Here is a 15,556-nt window from a genome sequence, read left to right as displayed (position 1 = left end):
GGTCATGGTGGCGCCAGTATCATGTAGGCCATTGGCTACCTTTCCATTAACCTGGACAGTCTGCCTGTGGGGGGACATGTATCAATGCAGAAATTTTTAAAAATGGCCGTTTTTTTGGGAGCAGTGATTTTAATGATGCTTAAAGTGAACAAAAAGGTGACATATTTGTTCAAATATCGTACCTGGGGGGTGTCTATAGTATGCCTGTAAAGTGGCATGCGTTTCCCGTGCTTAGAACAGTCCCTGCACAAAATGACATTTTTAAAGGAATAAAAGTCATTTAAAACTGCTTGCGGCTTTAATGGAATGTCAGGTCTCGGCAATATGGATGAAAATCAGTGAGACAAACGGCATGGGTACCCCCCCCCAGTCCATTACCAGGCCCTTTGGGTCTTGTATGGATATAAAGGGGAACCCCGCACCCAAATTAAAAAAAGGAAAGGCGTGGGGCCCCCAGGCCCTAGATACTCTGAACAGCAGTATACAGGCGGTGCAAACAAGACAGGGACTGTAGGTTTGTTGTTAAGTAGAATCTGTTTGTAATTTTGAACTGGTACATTTTTAAAGTGTAGCTCCAGACAAAAAATCTATTTTTAAACTTTTTGGAAAACATAGGGAAGGGTTATCACCCCTGTAACATTTGTTTTGCTATCTGTACACCTCTTCAGAAGATTTCACCTCACTTTCTGTCCCAGTGACAAATGTTTTTGGAAAATTTGGGTTTTTTAGTGAAACCAAGGATTGGTGATAAAGCATCAGTGAAGAGGAGACACGTTTTTCCCATATTAACTCTTACAGGAGCATTTCCCTTCCTAGGGGTAGATTTCATCTCACTTCCTGTTGTCTCCTTCCGTTTGCAAGTAGGAGTCATTTGTAAGTTGGATGTTTGAAAGTAGGGGCCTGCCCTATATACTCTGCAGAAATTGGGGCCTTAGGTGTTGGTGTTGCCACAACACTGTACGCCCTCACAGTTACTCTTGGTGGGCGCAGGAACGGGCCCTGCTGTGAAATATTAGATCAAGAATTGTAATTACATGCCATTGTTGAACAGCGGTAGAAAAATTGGGCCTTTGGTGGTGGGGTGGTGCTGGTGCCACAACACTGTAAGTCCTCACAGTTACTCTTGGTGGGCTCTGGAACGGGCCCTGCTGTGAAATATTATATCAAGTATAGTAATTACATGCACCTGTTGAACAGGGGCAGAAAAATTGAGCTTTTGGTGGTGGTGTTGCCACAACACTTCAACCCCTCACAGATACTCTAGTTGGAGCACAGGAATGAGCCCTGCTGCAAAGCATTGCATCAAAAATTGTAATTACATGCCCCTGTTAAACAGGGGCTGAAAAATTGGGCCTTGGGCACTGGTGCTGGTGCCACAACACTGCAACCCCTCACAGATACTCTAGTTGGACCGCAGGAATGAGCCCTGCTGCAAAGTATTGCATCAAAAATTGTAATTACACGCCCCTGTTAAAGTTACATAACCAATCAGAATCAAACCGTAAAACATAAAAGTAACATGACCTGTGATTGGACAAGGAGTGGTCAGCTGTTGCTTTGCACTCCAAGCCTCAATCGGAACATCCAATGAGGAGATAACATTTTATCTATAACCAATGACCCATGTTTTACGGTTTGATTCTGATTGGTTATGTAACTTTTTAGATAGCTATATATATTTGTGCAATGTGGGAGAGTAGTTAGATGCCCAATTAGGATGAAACGCATCGGATCAGACTTATCGCTCTCCACATTGCTTTTATGCATATGTGATCACTATTTTAATTGTTTTACATTGGTTGGTTTCAATAAACCTACTTTTTTGATCTGCACCATTGGAGCACTACTCTTTTCTTCCCCTTATTTTGGTTGGATGTAAGTTTTTGTGGTGTTACTATTGGATTTTTCGCCCTTCCGGTTTGGTGGATACTGCTGAGGTTGTTCCAGCCAAGAGGAGATGTCATCCAAGATCCGAGGTCCCCAATTCCATCTGGGAGAGCTATCTATCTGGAATTCCAAGCTTGTCTGATTCATTGTCGCTGACATTCGGATCCACCTGCTCCGGTAAGAGTGTTTAATCTCTTTCACTTTAAGGATTCACCAGTCTTGAAATTATATTTCATGTTGGAAGATCTTCATGTCATAGTTGGACTTCTTATTTTTGTTTCATAGAATTGAATTTCACTATGGGACTCTAATTACATTTGTATTGTTTTTTCACATGTTTTCATTGTATTGGTTGGACTTTAATCACCAATTTTTGAACACTTTTACGTTTTGGTGTTATATGTGTTAACAACACACCACCTTGTCACAGTGCTACATTTTTACACTACCTTAGTGAATATTTGTCACATTCCTGTGTAGCAGCTCTGATTTTTTCATTTTTTTACGGGGTTAGCGCAGCTATATTATAATTTTCACATTAATAGGATCAGAAAAACAGCAATTGTCTTCAGGTAGCTTCAGGTGCACACTGTGCAGAGGACGCACTACACTAACTAAATACTGCAGCTGCCTGCCTGTGGTACTAAAAGGATCAGAACAATAAGTGCAGCTAACTGACTCGCCTGCCTACTCTAACTAATCAAATGACACTGTCTCTTTGTCTATCTCTCCGCCACCGCAACACACTACACAAGGCCGCCACGCAGGCGGCCTTATATAGTGTGGGGCATGTACTAAACCCCCTGAGCCATAATTGGCCAAAGCCACCCTGGCTTTGTCCAATTACGGCTCTCTGTACAGACGGCGCTGTGATTGGCCAAGTATGCGGGTCATAGTGCATGCTTGGCCAATCATCAGGCACCGATGCCGCAGTAAATTATGGGTCGTGACGCGCCACTCGAATTTGGCGCGAATGGCCCATAACGTTCGCAATTCAACGGTGTGGGTTCAACTCAAACTCAAAGCTCATCCCTAGTTGTGAGTAGTCCTGGGTGTTGAAGCTGTAATGCTGAGAATAAGCGGCCACTTGCAGGTGGTGCTGTAGGGCGCTACGACTATGGTTGGTAGGCGCCAGCTGAAGGGGGTGGCGCTGATCGATAATCCACCTGAGCTGTTGTCTTGACCACAGGTTGCGGGCGTCTGTGTATTCGTCTTCTAGGCGAGCTGCTTCAGGCAAGGTGCAAGGTTTTCGGTCCCGGATCCACTCTCTGACTTCTGGGGACAGCTTGTCAAAGAAGTGCTACAGCAGGAACAGCTGCAGCACCTCTTCCCCGGATACTGCTTGCCATTCAGCGACCCAGTGGGATGCCGTGCGGTGTAGGCGGCATGCCCACTCGGTATATGAGTCTCCAGTCTGCTTGCTCATCTCTAGGAACCGCCTCGGCATACCTGGCCAAAAGTGCTTCTTTTACCAGCCCATAGTTCATAATCTCCTCATCTGGGATAGCCCTGAACGCTTCACTGGCCCGACCGGACAATTTCCCAGACAAAATGGTAACCCATTCCTCTGTGGGCACCCAGTGTAGGGCACATTGCCGTTCAAAATCGGCAAGGTACTCTTCAATCTCCCCTTCTGCTTCGATGAAATTTTTAAAAGCAGCAAAATGTACCTTTCTCCTTTCAGTTGGTGCTGCTGTGACTCCTGCTGCTGCAGCACCTCTTTGCTGTAGCCAGTTTGCCTCCACAGCCGCTATAACTCGGTCTATGAACTCTGCTGTAGGGTTAGGGCCATAATGTGCCAGTCTTATGTCAACAGCCGAACAAAACTTGCCTCTTCAGGTGTCCTGTCTGTTACGCTGGGCCTTTCGGTTATGTTGGGTCTTTCGGCTCTATCCATTTCGACTAGTTCTGCGATAATGTCCCTCTTTCTTACGGTTGTTGGCTGATCGGCCCCGAATCTCCAGTAATTCCTTGAGGGTAGAGCGCTTTAGCCGTTCATACTGTGCTTCCATTGGCCTGTGTCCTCTTATAGCTGTCCTTCTGGGCTGTGGGAATGATCCCGCTGCTTGCCACCATTTGTAACGACACCCTGAGTATGAAAGGGGTTGAAGCCGTTTAAGACATCCCATTTCCGAATACAAAGGCAGCTACCGAACACTTCAATCAGCCGAACAAGAAACCCATACGAATAATTCTCCCCCAAGTACGAGACGAGGCTCTGTCTTGAGGTTCAAACAGGAATGACTCTTTATTTTGAGATCTCACACAAATATATACCGCAGGATGAAACTACAACCTCTCACCAGAAACCTAATTAACATGAGCTAATTATCTAATCCTTTAGGCAGCCTAGGTGACTCAGAGACATGACCTTTAGGACAGACATCTCTCCTAGCTCACCGACTATACAATACACATTATCATACATCTCAATACAATTGCAGGGTTAATTAGCACATTGGATGAAAAGACTCTTTAGAAGCTGTGACAAGTCATACTAGACTAATTTACATTATAGCAGACAGAGACAGGTGGCTGGAATTGACATCAGCATCTCCTAACAGTATTTGTCCCAACATTATGAATCGGCCACTATTTCTAATATGGCAGATACAAGGTACATTATTTTCTTGGTCACCCTGCACCCAAAAGTGACTCCCGTCACAATCGGTAATCAGTACTACGAGTCAGTGCATAACAGTGCCACCTATCAATGCCCATGAGTGGTGCCAATCGATGCTACCTAGCAGTGCTGCTGATCAGTGCCCATCAGTGCAGCTTTATCAGCATACATCAATGAAGGAGAAAAATTACCTGTTTGCAAAATTTATTAACAGAATATAAAACGGGTTTTGACTTTTTTTTTTTTTTTTTTTTTTTTTTTTAAATTTCGGTCTTTTTTAGTTATTTTTAACAAAGAATAAAAAACCCACAGATGATCAAATACCACCAAAAGAAAGCTCTATCTGAGCGGAAAAAACAATAATTTCATTTGGGTACAGTGTTGTATGACCGCGCAATTGACGTTCAAAGAGTGACAGCGCTGAAAATTGGGGGGGGGGGTTAGCTGCCCAGTAAGCAAGTGGTAAATTTAAAGGTTTCCGAAATAATGTTTTCCACATATCTGAGCTTTTTTTTCATTGCGGACATACTGTGCAGTAATGTGCTGCTATACAGTGACATGTGATTCTGTATAGCATGCTGCAATAAAATGCAGCTCCGTGCACTGTGAATAGGACACACCAAAAACTATTGTCTTCTGTTTGTCCTAGTGCGACCGGTGTTTTACACTGCTGTAAAATTCTGGTCACCACATATAGTGTGAAAAAGGTACATGCCCCAACATGCTCATCAAAAAAATTGTCTGCTCTAAAAATTACACTTGGGGATTTTTTTCCTCTTTCTCCTTAAAAATGTGTATACAACGGGTGTATTGAAATGTAGAACCATGCTAAATCCAATTGTCCTTGCTTCATTAAACGGTAAATCTTCCTTTTTACAATTGCACCCTTTTTGTAGGATCTTAACAATATAAAACGAAAAATTGACTCAGTTGCCATAATTTTCCTTTCCCAGTGCCTATCCATGGCAGCATACCTGTGATGGAGCACTCCCTCAGACCCAATGAATAGCATGAAAGAAAAAGACAAGACAATCCAAACATTGCCCCCAGGTATACCATCTGTTGAGTTGGGAACAACTGGCTCTTTTTGTGGTGGATCAACCAGCTGAAACCTTGACATAGTCCTTATTAGGATGTGTCTGTGTTCTGTCTGCTGGACTGGAAAGAGAGCTAAGAGTAAAATGTCATTGAGGTAATGATACACTTGAAGACCTTTCTCTCTCAAGGGCACCAGTATTTTCATGAAAACTCTCAGGGAGGTACACAGGTCCAAATGCAGGCTCTGAAATTGGAGATTGACTTGATCTACTGTGAGCCTCGGGTATTCTGAAGTGCTGGAAGAATGTGCACATGCATATAAACTTTCTGGAGGTCTATTGAGATCATCCAGTCCCCCGGCTGCACTGTCTTTAATAGTTTGCAATTATATCATTTTGAAGCTCTCAAGATAAAGCGGTTCAATCTTTTACATTACATCTATTACAGGGTGCCAACCTCCATTTTTCTTTTGGACCAAGAACAAAGTCAAGTAAAATCCTGTAAATCTTTCCAAGGAGGGCATTGGGATAGGCTGTAGAGAGACTATGTATTGTCACATAATCATTGCTTATTTAGGAGATCTTGGAATTTCTGTATGGGGTGAAGGAATCATGGGGTGGCACATGCAAGAAAGTCCACAACTAGCCATAGCTGATTGCCAAAATCACTTAGGGGTCTTGACCTATCCAGACTGATGTTAAGTGTTTCAATCTGGCGCTAACCAGGAGCATTTGGGCAGGCCTTATGTTAAAAAGATTTTGGTGAATGCTGGGGAGCAGTAAGGGTTCTTTATATGCTTTAAAGAAGGCTGCCTGTGTATTCCTCCAGGTCCATTTGAAATCCATGCCTTGATAAAGCTTTTGTTTTGTGGCAAAAGGCCTAATTTGCCCCCATTATTCTAGAAGTAGTGGTTTTGTAATTTCTCATAAAACAGTATTTTGGGCCAATTCTGTTTGGATGCAATGACAGCTGCCTATATTTGCAGCCATAAGGCTCGTTTAGCCATGATGGCGTGTAGCAAATTCTGGTTGAGCATCAAATAGGATCGATCACTGCCTTTCCTATAATATAAGCTGACAGTTTCAGCTCCTCCAATGCCTTGATAATATCCTTAGGGACATCTTGGCAAAAAGCTGACTCAACATTTTTCTATGCAGCTCCAGCTGTTTGATAAGCTTTTTTTAAGGTCGTCAATGCATCTGTCGAGAGGATCTTTAAAAGATGCTAAGTCCTCCATAGATAATGCTATGTTCTTAGCCAATTGCATTACTGCAGCATCAACCACTGATGGAGTGTCCAGAGATGTGACATCTGCTTCAGCCAGTGGGTACAATTTGTTAAGGCGGTTCAGAGAACCTATTCTTTGTTTTCTTACATTCCTCCGCTATGAGCTCTTTGATCTCACTCATAAGGAGAAAAAAGAACTGACTTTGTGAAACAGGAAGGATTTTTCAACGTTCTTAGGGGATTCTTCTGCTTCCTCCCACCCAATTGTTTCCTTTACCGCTTGAACATAAGGTTCCACAAGCGCAAGACTGAAACTGGATGGTTCTGATTACTCTGCATCATTCAAACATCATTCTTCAGGAAGTTCTCTGGGGGGCTGTAGAACCGGATGGAGAAGTGAGGCACTGGTGGAAGGACCTGGTTGAGACAGTTTAGAGTCCCCTTTCTGAGGGATTTGAGCTAATAAATGTGAGGCTATAGTGGCTACCAACTCAGAAAAGGAGTCCTTGGCAACGTGTTTGAGCAAGACCGCTACCAGCTGACTCTCCAGTTCCCAACTTGTTCGCTAACAGTAGGGTTCCACAGAACAAACATTTTTTTGCCTCTGAAGAGAAGGAAGAGTGATGCGTCTTTCAAATCTGACCCCTTGGACTTCCTGGAGTGCACAGGGCTGAAAACACAAGAAAAGTAGCCATCATTAGGTAACTCTTTTACATCACTTGAATTTGCCTATTTGTAAGTCCCTTACCTAGAGAGCAATAAAGGATCTTGCATATGTGGCGAATGACTCATGGTGAACATGCAGCAGAAAGAGCAGCTGAGGAACAGATAATAGACTTAGTAAAAAGAGCAAAGAAAAGTAGCTACAGAGAGAGAGGTTCCAACCGGAAACAACTGCAGACCTTAGATGTACTAGCAGTGGTGAAAAATATACATGCTACAGAAGATGTACCTGTAGCCTGGAGTGCCAGAAAAAATAACAGCATACAAAAGGCACCAGAATTTAAATACTGTTCCGAAACCTTAACAGGCCCCCTTTGTTCTGCCACCATGAAAGGACAAATTTGCCCATATTCAAGATGGCTGCTGGATCATCTGGCCTCATCGTGCAAGCATGACTAGCAGCCACGATAATCCTGCCCCTAGGTTAAGAGAGTTTGAGAGCCAATGAAGGAATAGTACAGAAAGTGCCCTGGAATCACAGCAAGACTGCAGTACGTCAACAAGTCACCGTTGTCTTTGATTCCTAAAATGGACAGCTAAACAGTTGCTTTGACCGAATATAGCAAGCAGAACTTGTAAGAAAAGAAAGCTAGCTGTACTGCCCTCCCAGTCCTGGCCACAAGCAGACGCCATACATATTGCAGGTAAATGCTCCAAGTGAAGAGACACTGCCTAGCTCAAAAGATCCTCAGAAGACTTTTCCAGCCCCATTAGTGGCCCAAAGACAGCGCCTGGGAGAGGCTGAACCCAGATGGAAGTTGCACTGGGCAGAGGTAGGGACATCTGCCTCAATTCACTAAGGTATGAGGAAAAAAAGGGGGAATACTTGTATTTTTCTTCTATGCTATTCACTGGTCCTGAAGGAGTGTTTGGAGACGGAGCTCTATGCTGCTATAGAAACACCTGGAAAATGTTTTAAGCATTTATGGGTAAGCGTGGCTTGCTCAGATGCTTCCACTCAGGGGTCTATCTCCGCCTCTAATGTCACACATAAGGCAAACAAACTCACAATGTAGTATTGTATCCATGTTGATAAGAAATAAAAATAAAAAAATCTTTCTGCACTTAGTGAAAAAACAAAAGAAAGCATGCTACACTCTAACTATCTGAATACAAGATAAATTATTAACTGGAACAAGGTATAGGTGTGCTTCCACCAACACGTGACTATGTCAACCATATGCAAATAATATCACAAATAAACCAACTTCAAACAAGGCCGGGTTCACACTGGTACAACACGACTGTTATCCTACTTTGCCGTGCGACATCAGTCCTACTTCCATCTGACTTGAATGAACAGGATAAGATTTTGCTCCGACTTTGAGATAGTCCAACTTGTCCTTTGACCAATCAAAACAATCCCGGTATGACATAAATTCCTTTTCCTGCTGCTGTAATGACCATGTCAGATGTCACAAGTCTGATGGTTAGGATGAGGATCTGACTTCAAAGTAGTGCAGGAACCTTTTCTAAAGTCGGACTGACTTGTGTCAGACCAGTTAAGAGGGTCTCGTAGGGAACCATTGATTTGTACACGTTATGCGAAACATGCTCCCAAAGTCTGTCGCATCAATGTGGCATGAAAAATCAAACAAGTGTCCTCTATTGTCCCACACGACAAGAATCACAGCCTCTTACCGATTGTCCGTTATCTCTAAAATAAAAGAGATCAATAGTGTATGTGTAGTAGGTCACTGAGGCAACACACCTTGGCCTTTATTGGTACCCCGATCTCACTCCACTCAAATGGCAACCAGCCAGCAGGAACAAGCAATTTGTCAACACTCCGCAAACCAGTTCATATAATCCTTAGAGATCCCATATAAAAAGCGTCAAACACAAGGTCCGCAGGCCGAATCTGGCCCTCCAGGCCATTTCATTTTGCCCTTGCACATCTCCTGCAGCTGCAGCACCCTCCTCATCTCCACCCCCACCTTGTCTCAGCATTTAGCAGCAGAGAGGAGGACAGAACTCTTCTGCCGGAAGCTTCCTAAGCTTCTCCATGCAGCCGCTGAGAGGCTCATCTCTGCCCCCCCACCATCTCAGCAGTCGGCAGCAGAGAGGACAGGACTCCTCTTACAGATCCTGTGCCTCTCTGTGCAGCTGCAGCACCACCTTGTCTCCGTCTTCCCGATCTGCATTCAGCAGACTCCGGCAGCTGATTCCTGTTCTCCTCTGTTCCTCCTCCAGTCCATGCACTGTCTGCTTCCTATCTCCACCCCAGCTTCTGCCCAGTAGCAGCACAAGGTAAAGGGGTGGCGCTGTAATGTAAGGTAGGGTGAGGTACTCCTGACTTCTGACGGGGGGGGCTTGCTCTGGACAGCTAGTCTTACAGATACAATGGGCCCTTTAAGGGCAGTCATAATGCTGATGTGGCCTGCAATTAAAATTAGTTTGACACCCCTGCCATAAAAGAACAGAGCATACTGCATAGTGTAAACCTGCAACAGCTACATCCTTTATTAGTTTGACAGGTACTTACACAATGGGTTAAGAAATAGACATGTAACACCTCAACCCCCACAATCGACGAGCGTGATGACGTCACCACTTAGGCCCTGTCAAACGCGTTTCACCTACGGATGTCGTCAGGGGACTGGAGATAACCTGCAACCTCTATTTTTTTTTTTCTATTTAAATACCTCACATGCTTCATGTTTGGCACATGTCAGCTACCAATGAAACCAATTACACAAATGACACCAAGAACCTTATCGACGAAAATAAAAAAACAACAGCACCCAGATTAAACTAATAAGGTAGTCAAATTAAATACAATATAAAATACAATATAAAAATGAGTAAGTAACTGTAACATACCCCATCTAGTTGGCAAAAAAGGCAGTCACAGCTCACAAAGGAGCTTGCCATAGCCTGAAATAAATAAATACACTATAAAGCTGGCAAGTATACATGGCCTACGCCATCTTGTGGATAAAAAGCAACTACTGCTCACAATAAAATAAAAACTAAATATATATATATATATATATATATATATATATATTTTTTTTATATATATATATATATTTTTTTTTATATATATATATATATATATATATTTTTTTTATATATATATATATATATATATATATATATATATATATATATATATATATATATATATATATATATATATACACACTGTAAATAAAATTGCTGACTAGGATGATATGAGATATACAATCTGATACAATAAAAAACATAAACACAATATAAAATCAACTACTATTGATAAAACAAATTATTTCCCACTCTATATTTAGTACATTACATTATGTATGGTATTATGCTGTATGTTGTATCAGAGGTTATATAAAATAATCAACATATTAGGGCATTTGTACTCATTGTAAATTGTCAGCCCAGGATACCCCCCCCCTACCTGTATGCTTCAGCTTTGTAGTGATCATAAACACAAGAGGTATAGGGCTTCAATGGACTCCAAGAAAATGATCTATTGTGAGATTCAGGAAGTGACATCCAAGACTTCGGGACATCTCAGAGCAGCCAATTTAATGGTGAACAACACAGCTACAAACACTAATCGGCCCAAAAACCAAAAGAAAACCGGGGACTACCTTAAGTTCAAAAAGCCATCATAAGGACCTTTTGCCTGCAGCTGGCATCAGATGACGCCTGAACATTTACCTGGTAGATCCTTGCAAATATGAAAAACAATAGCCCGATGACACAAAGACATTTACAGATCTAGTAGAGTGTACATTAACAGGAAAGTGGAGAACCTGATCCTTGAGACAAGAAGCTTGAATATTGGTCTGCCTGAGCCACCTAGAGATGGTTGAACGAGAGCACAGCACACACCGCGCTTTCGCTTTGGTCTAATCAGTGTGACCAGCTCCCCGCAGTGCTGATTTACAGTTTGGCTGAGGATCAGGGAGCTCGGTACCCCTATACTTCCGCCACTGTGCCAGGGTGAACAGAGTTCTAGAGAGGGTCTCCAGTTGTAGGGTTCCTTAGAAACAGGTGTGTCTTCAACCACAATGGTGGTTGCTTTGTAAATGCAGGACCCTGATGGATCTACATTGGCAAAAGTGAAAAAATTGAATTGTATTTAAAGGTTTATCTCATTGGTATTGCTATCTTAAAGTATTGATGTTGATGTAAATGATCTGGTTCCTGGGCAAGCAGCTTCTACAACCCAGAAGATCTTAATGGTCTCCTTGGCTTGTAGTATAATGTAACAAACATTGAAATTAAAGCGCCACATCACTGCTAAGAGGTCCAGATACAATTTTATTCCAATAAAAGTCAGGGGGACAATCCAAAAAGTAGTTAACACATTTTGGGCGTCCAAGAGAGCCCCCTTCATCAGGGCTTGATTGATAACAATGTGAATAGACTAGAAGTGAATTGGACGTTTGATGTTTAACTATTTCCAGTGTGATCGCAAGCAGAAGCCTTGTCAGTAGCTGGTTTGCTATTTATTTTTCTTCTTAGATTTATTTTTCTTCAGTCAAGGCTCTTCTCTTCATCACTGCTGAAATTTGTGTCCTCAATTACAGCTTTCCTTCTTGGTTGTCCTTGACCTGGCTTTTGCAATGCTGCAGCCAGAACCAGCTGAACTGGATGTGTGGGGATAACCTGGAAGAGACCTTTGAACACTGGTCTCTGTGTAGCCTAATTTCCAGATCCCATTTTGGTAAAAGTTAGCTGTGGCGCAAGGTCACGAGTGCTTTCCAGGGCCAAAGTCATTGGCATTTCCACAGTGCTTGCCATTTCTCTAAAGACTAAAAGAGTAGGAAGGTCGAGCCGGGCTACAGTACCACAAATACTCAGGTCGCTGGGTACCTTAATATCCAGTTTCCACCAATTTTGCTGTGGAAAGAGGTTAATGCTATGGGATTGAGCACTGATGTCTGACTGAGCTCTTATTTCTGCCATGCAGCATCAAAAGAAGCACCTCCTCGCTATTGATATTTATTGATCCTGCCCATTTCTGCTCTCTCACTTTGAGGCCTTTTAAATAGAATGACCATTAGCCTCCAACCCTGCAGATGGTGGTCTATCTGTGCGGTCATCCAGCCAATGCTCTTTACTGGTTGATTGACAACTGCTCTGACCATTTAGTAGCTGAGACAAGGACTTTCTGAAAATCTAACTGCAACTTGGCCTGTTGCAGTTAGTTTAAAAAAAGAAATCTACTAGCAAGAACAACAGGTAACAAAACTATGATAAATGGGAGAAACAGAAAAAAAATCTATATAGATTTTTATTTTGCCGATAGTTTTACTTTAAACATTATTCCTCTACAAAAGTGTCTGATCTGAAGGTTTAATCAAAATAATGCATCTGAGCAAAGAATAAAAAACAGGCAACTGAGTCTTGCTTTTGTTACTGCATCTTCTTACATAGCAACAGAAACTAAAATAAAATGTATGCAAAGTTAAAAGGTTCTCTCTTCACCATGGTGTCCACTGTCACATGGGAATTAAGAGAAAACATGCAAAATTATAAATTGTTACTGAAAGAAGAAAAGAGGGAAAATCTTCTAATGGAGACATTTGTTCTGGGGTCAACTGTCTGTTTAGAAGAGCTTTTCCCCCACTTTGCAAAGATTTCCTCTCACTTGCTGTTGTTCCCACATAAGAGGAAGTAAAGAGAAATCTCCCCACGTAGACAGTATACTGAAAATAAGGGTCCAATAGAGGGAAATAACTAAAGATCTGATTGGATAAAACAGCAAAAACTTTTGAAAGGAAAGACAGACATTGCAAGAGGAAACACAGAAGACCAAATAATTAAAAAGATTACCCTTCATAGCCTGATCAAAAGTGTTTCCTCTGTCCTGGTAGGTCTTTACCACCTGCTTATTTTTTCCTGTGACCTTCAGTGTCATGTTTTCCCTACCTTGTTGACACCTGCCAGAGAGGACTAGTATTCCTAGTATCTAGTAGCTGGTTACCATTCGTTCAGGAATCTGGTCTTTCCTGACAGACTCCATGGCAGCATATGTGTGGGTTAACCCCACCTCCACTCCTCCCCTATAGGACCCCTCTCCCATAAATCTTTGCTCCAAGCCAGCGGCCGTGTTCCTTTTTTTTCCTCCTCCTAAGGACCAGTTTGGTTATTCGTCTACCTGAAGTTTTTTCTCTCCGCGATCAAGACCGGCCAGTGGCTAGCACTGGGAAGACAGGTAGCGATACTCCAATAAGCCTTGGCTATAAGCAGGGTATGGAGAGAGCTAAATGGAAGATACTCCGGTAAGCCTTGGCTGTTAGCAGGGTATGGAGTGGGCAAGCGAAGGAGGCGCTGGAAGAGCTAAATCCTGGCCACTGGCAGGCAAGCGGCGCAATGGCGAGATAGCCCAGCTATTAGTGGGTGGCCCTATCTGCCCCAAGCCCAGTGTGATCAACCTACCTGGCCCAGTCTGATCGTGGAAGCAAAATTGAAATTGCTGTGTGCGGTGATGTATACTTTTATATCACATATGTTTGTGTGTTTCTGTTTCTTCTCTGGCTCTAGTGTCTTCCAGTCTATGGCAGCTGGAGCGCATTTGTGTTCCAAGCCGCTGCTTTCTGTTCCAGCTGGGCATCTCTGGGTTGCTCCTGCCTAGGGCCCAGTGCATGGGCTGTGTGCAATCATCACAGGGTCCGCATTAACACCCTGGTATGCTGCCTGTGTGTTTTTGCTATGATTTGATCACCTGTGCAGGTTTTTCTGTCTGTGCAGTTCACACTGTGGATGTATCACTGGCATCCATTCCAATCTATGCATCTTAGATTTGCAGTGACTTTGAGGGGTTCCTGCACTACTTTGATGTGACTTTTGATGCAACTTTGATACAGAGACTGTAAGGTTGGATCAGGGTCGCACTCTGAATCGCAAGACTTGGAGACCTAGCCGTATAGAGATTGTCTAAAATTCTAATTTTTAACAGAACTAGGGGACATCATTTGGATAAGTGGAGCAAGGTCGCGAGACATCCTTATCTTCTGAGCAAGATGGCCAAGCTCTATCCAGTCAGAGATAAGGATGTGAAGCATCTAAAGGCTGCCTCTCTGAATGGCTGAGGCCTTGATGAGACGGTCGCACATTTTTACAGACCAGGTCGGGATTTTAGGAAGAGCTGTTGAGGGGACCTAATATCCCCTCAGGAGCATGCTAAAGCTTGAACTCAGAATCAAAGAAGCTACTGAGTTCGGCTTCTGACTATTGGGACGTCAAAGTGGTCCTTTCGGGACATGCATGGTCCATCAGGAGTCCTCCATCTTCTCTGATTCATTTCCATGGATTTTGCCTCACGCTGAGGTAAAGAAAGCATATACTCATGCTTTACATAAGTTGCTGGTGTTGCAAAGTGCTGCTGTGCCAGTCTCTGAATGCCAGAGATTTTAGGGTTATGAAGAGGAACAGCTTGCGAAGGCTGGTTTTGGACCTTGCACACCTGAGACAATTTTCAGCAAAGGAGAAGTTCAAGGTGGAAACATCGTCCCTGATTCATAGGGGGTCCAGCCAGATGACTGGCTTGTTTCCAATAAACTTAAGATGGTTACCTTCATGTGCCCATTGTAGAAATTCAAGGTGGAAACATCGTCCCTGATTCATAGGGGGTCCAGCCAGGTGACTGGCTTGTTTCCAATAGACTTAAGATGGTTACCTTCATGTGCCCATTGTAGAAGACTTCCACAAGTTCCTTCGGTTCACTGTAGGTCAAGACCATCTCTAGCTCCAGCCATTCATGCCCTATGTGTTTTCAGGGTCTTATTAGTTGCTATAGTCTTTATCAAAACAAGGAGCATACGCCTGCCTAGTTACGTGGATGTCCTTGTTCTACTGTCCCAAGACAGAGGGCAGCTGCTAAAGCCCAGAGCTCAGGTCTTTTCTATGCTCCTCAAATTTGTCTGGCGGCTGAATCTGGCAAGGAGACACCTGGAGCCCACTCAGTCTCTTGTGGGCCTTGGGGCTCAATTCAATATAATCTTGGATCATTGCCTTGGCTCTGGATCCCGATGTTTTGGATCTGAATATTCCTGGCCCGGTCTTCTTCCCATCTGCGCACCTTTCAGTATCTAAAATGATTGGCACTATGGT

General features: G+C 43.1%; 1 protein-coding gene across 3 annotated transcripts in view; it reads right to left on the bottom strand.

Annotated features, from left to right (window-relative positions):
* The window catches only part of SYNC (syncoilin, intermediate filament protein), a 40,912-nt gene that overhangs the window by 9,320 nt on the left and 16,036 nt on the right, over positions 1 to 15,556 (bottom strand). Inside the window, exon 4 of one of the 3 annotated variants that reach the window (XM_073615352.1) lies at positions 10,322 to 10,375. The exons of the other annotated variants lie outside the window; for them this stretch is intronic. Coding sequence (XP_073471453.1) covers positions 10,354 to 10,375 — 22 coding nt within the window. The 3' untranslated portion in view covers positions 10,322 to 10,353. The remainder of the gene's footprint in view (positions 1 to 10,321; positions 10,376 to 15,556) is intronic. 3 annotated transcript variants of the gene reach the window in all.

The sequence above is a fragment of the Aquarana catesbeiana genome, linkage group LG02, assembly GCF_042186555.1.
Source record: "Aquarana catesbeiana isolate 2022-GZ linkage group LG02, ASM4218655v1, whole genome shotgun sequence".
Classification (NCBI taxonomy): domain Eukaryota; kingdom Metazoa; phylum Chordata; class Amphibia; order Anura; family Ranidae; genus Aquarana; species Aquarana catesbeiana.
The sequence above is the reverse complement of the archived record's forward strand: the minus strand, read 5'-3'. Positions and strand labels throughout refer to the sequence as shown.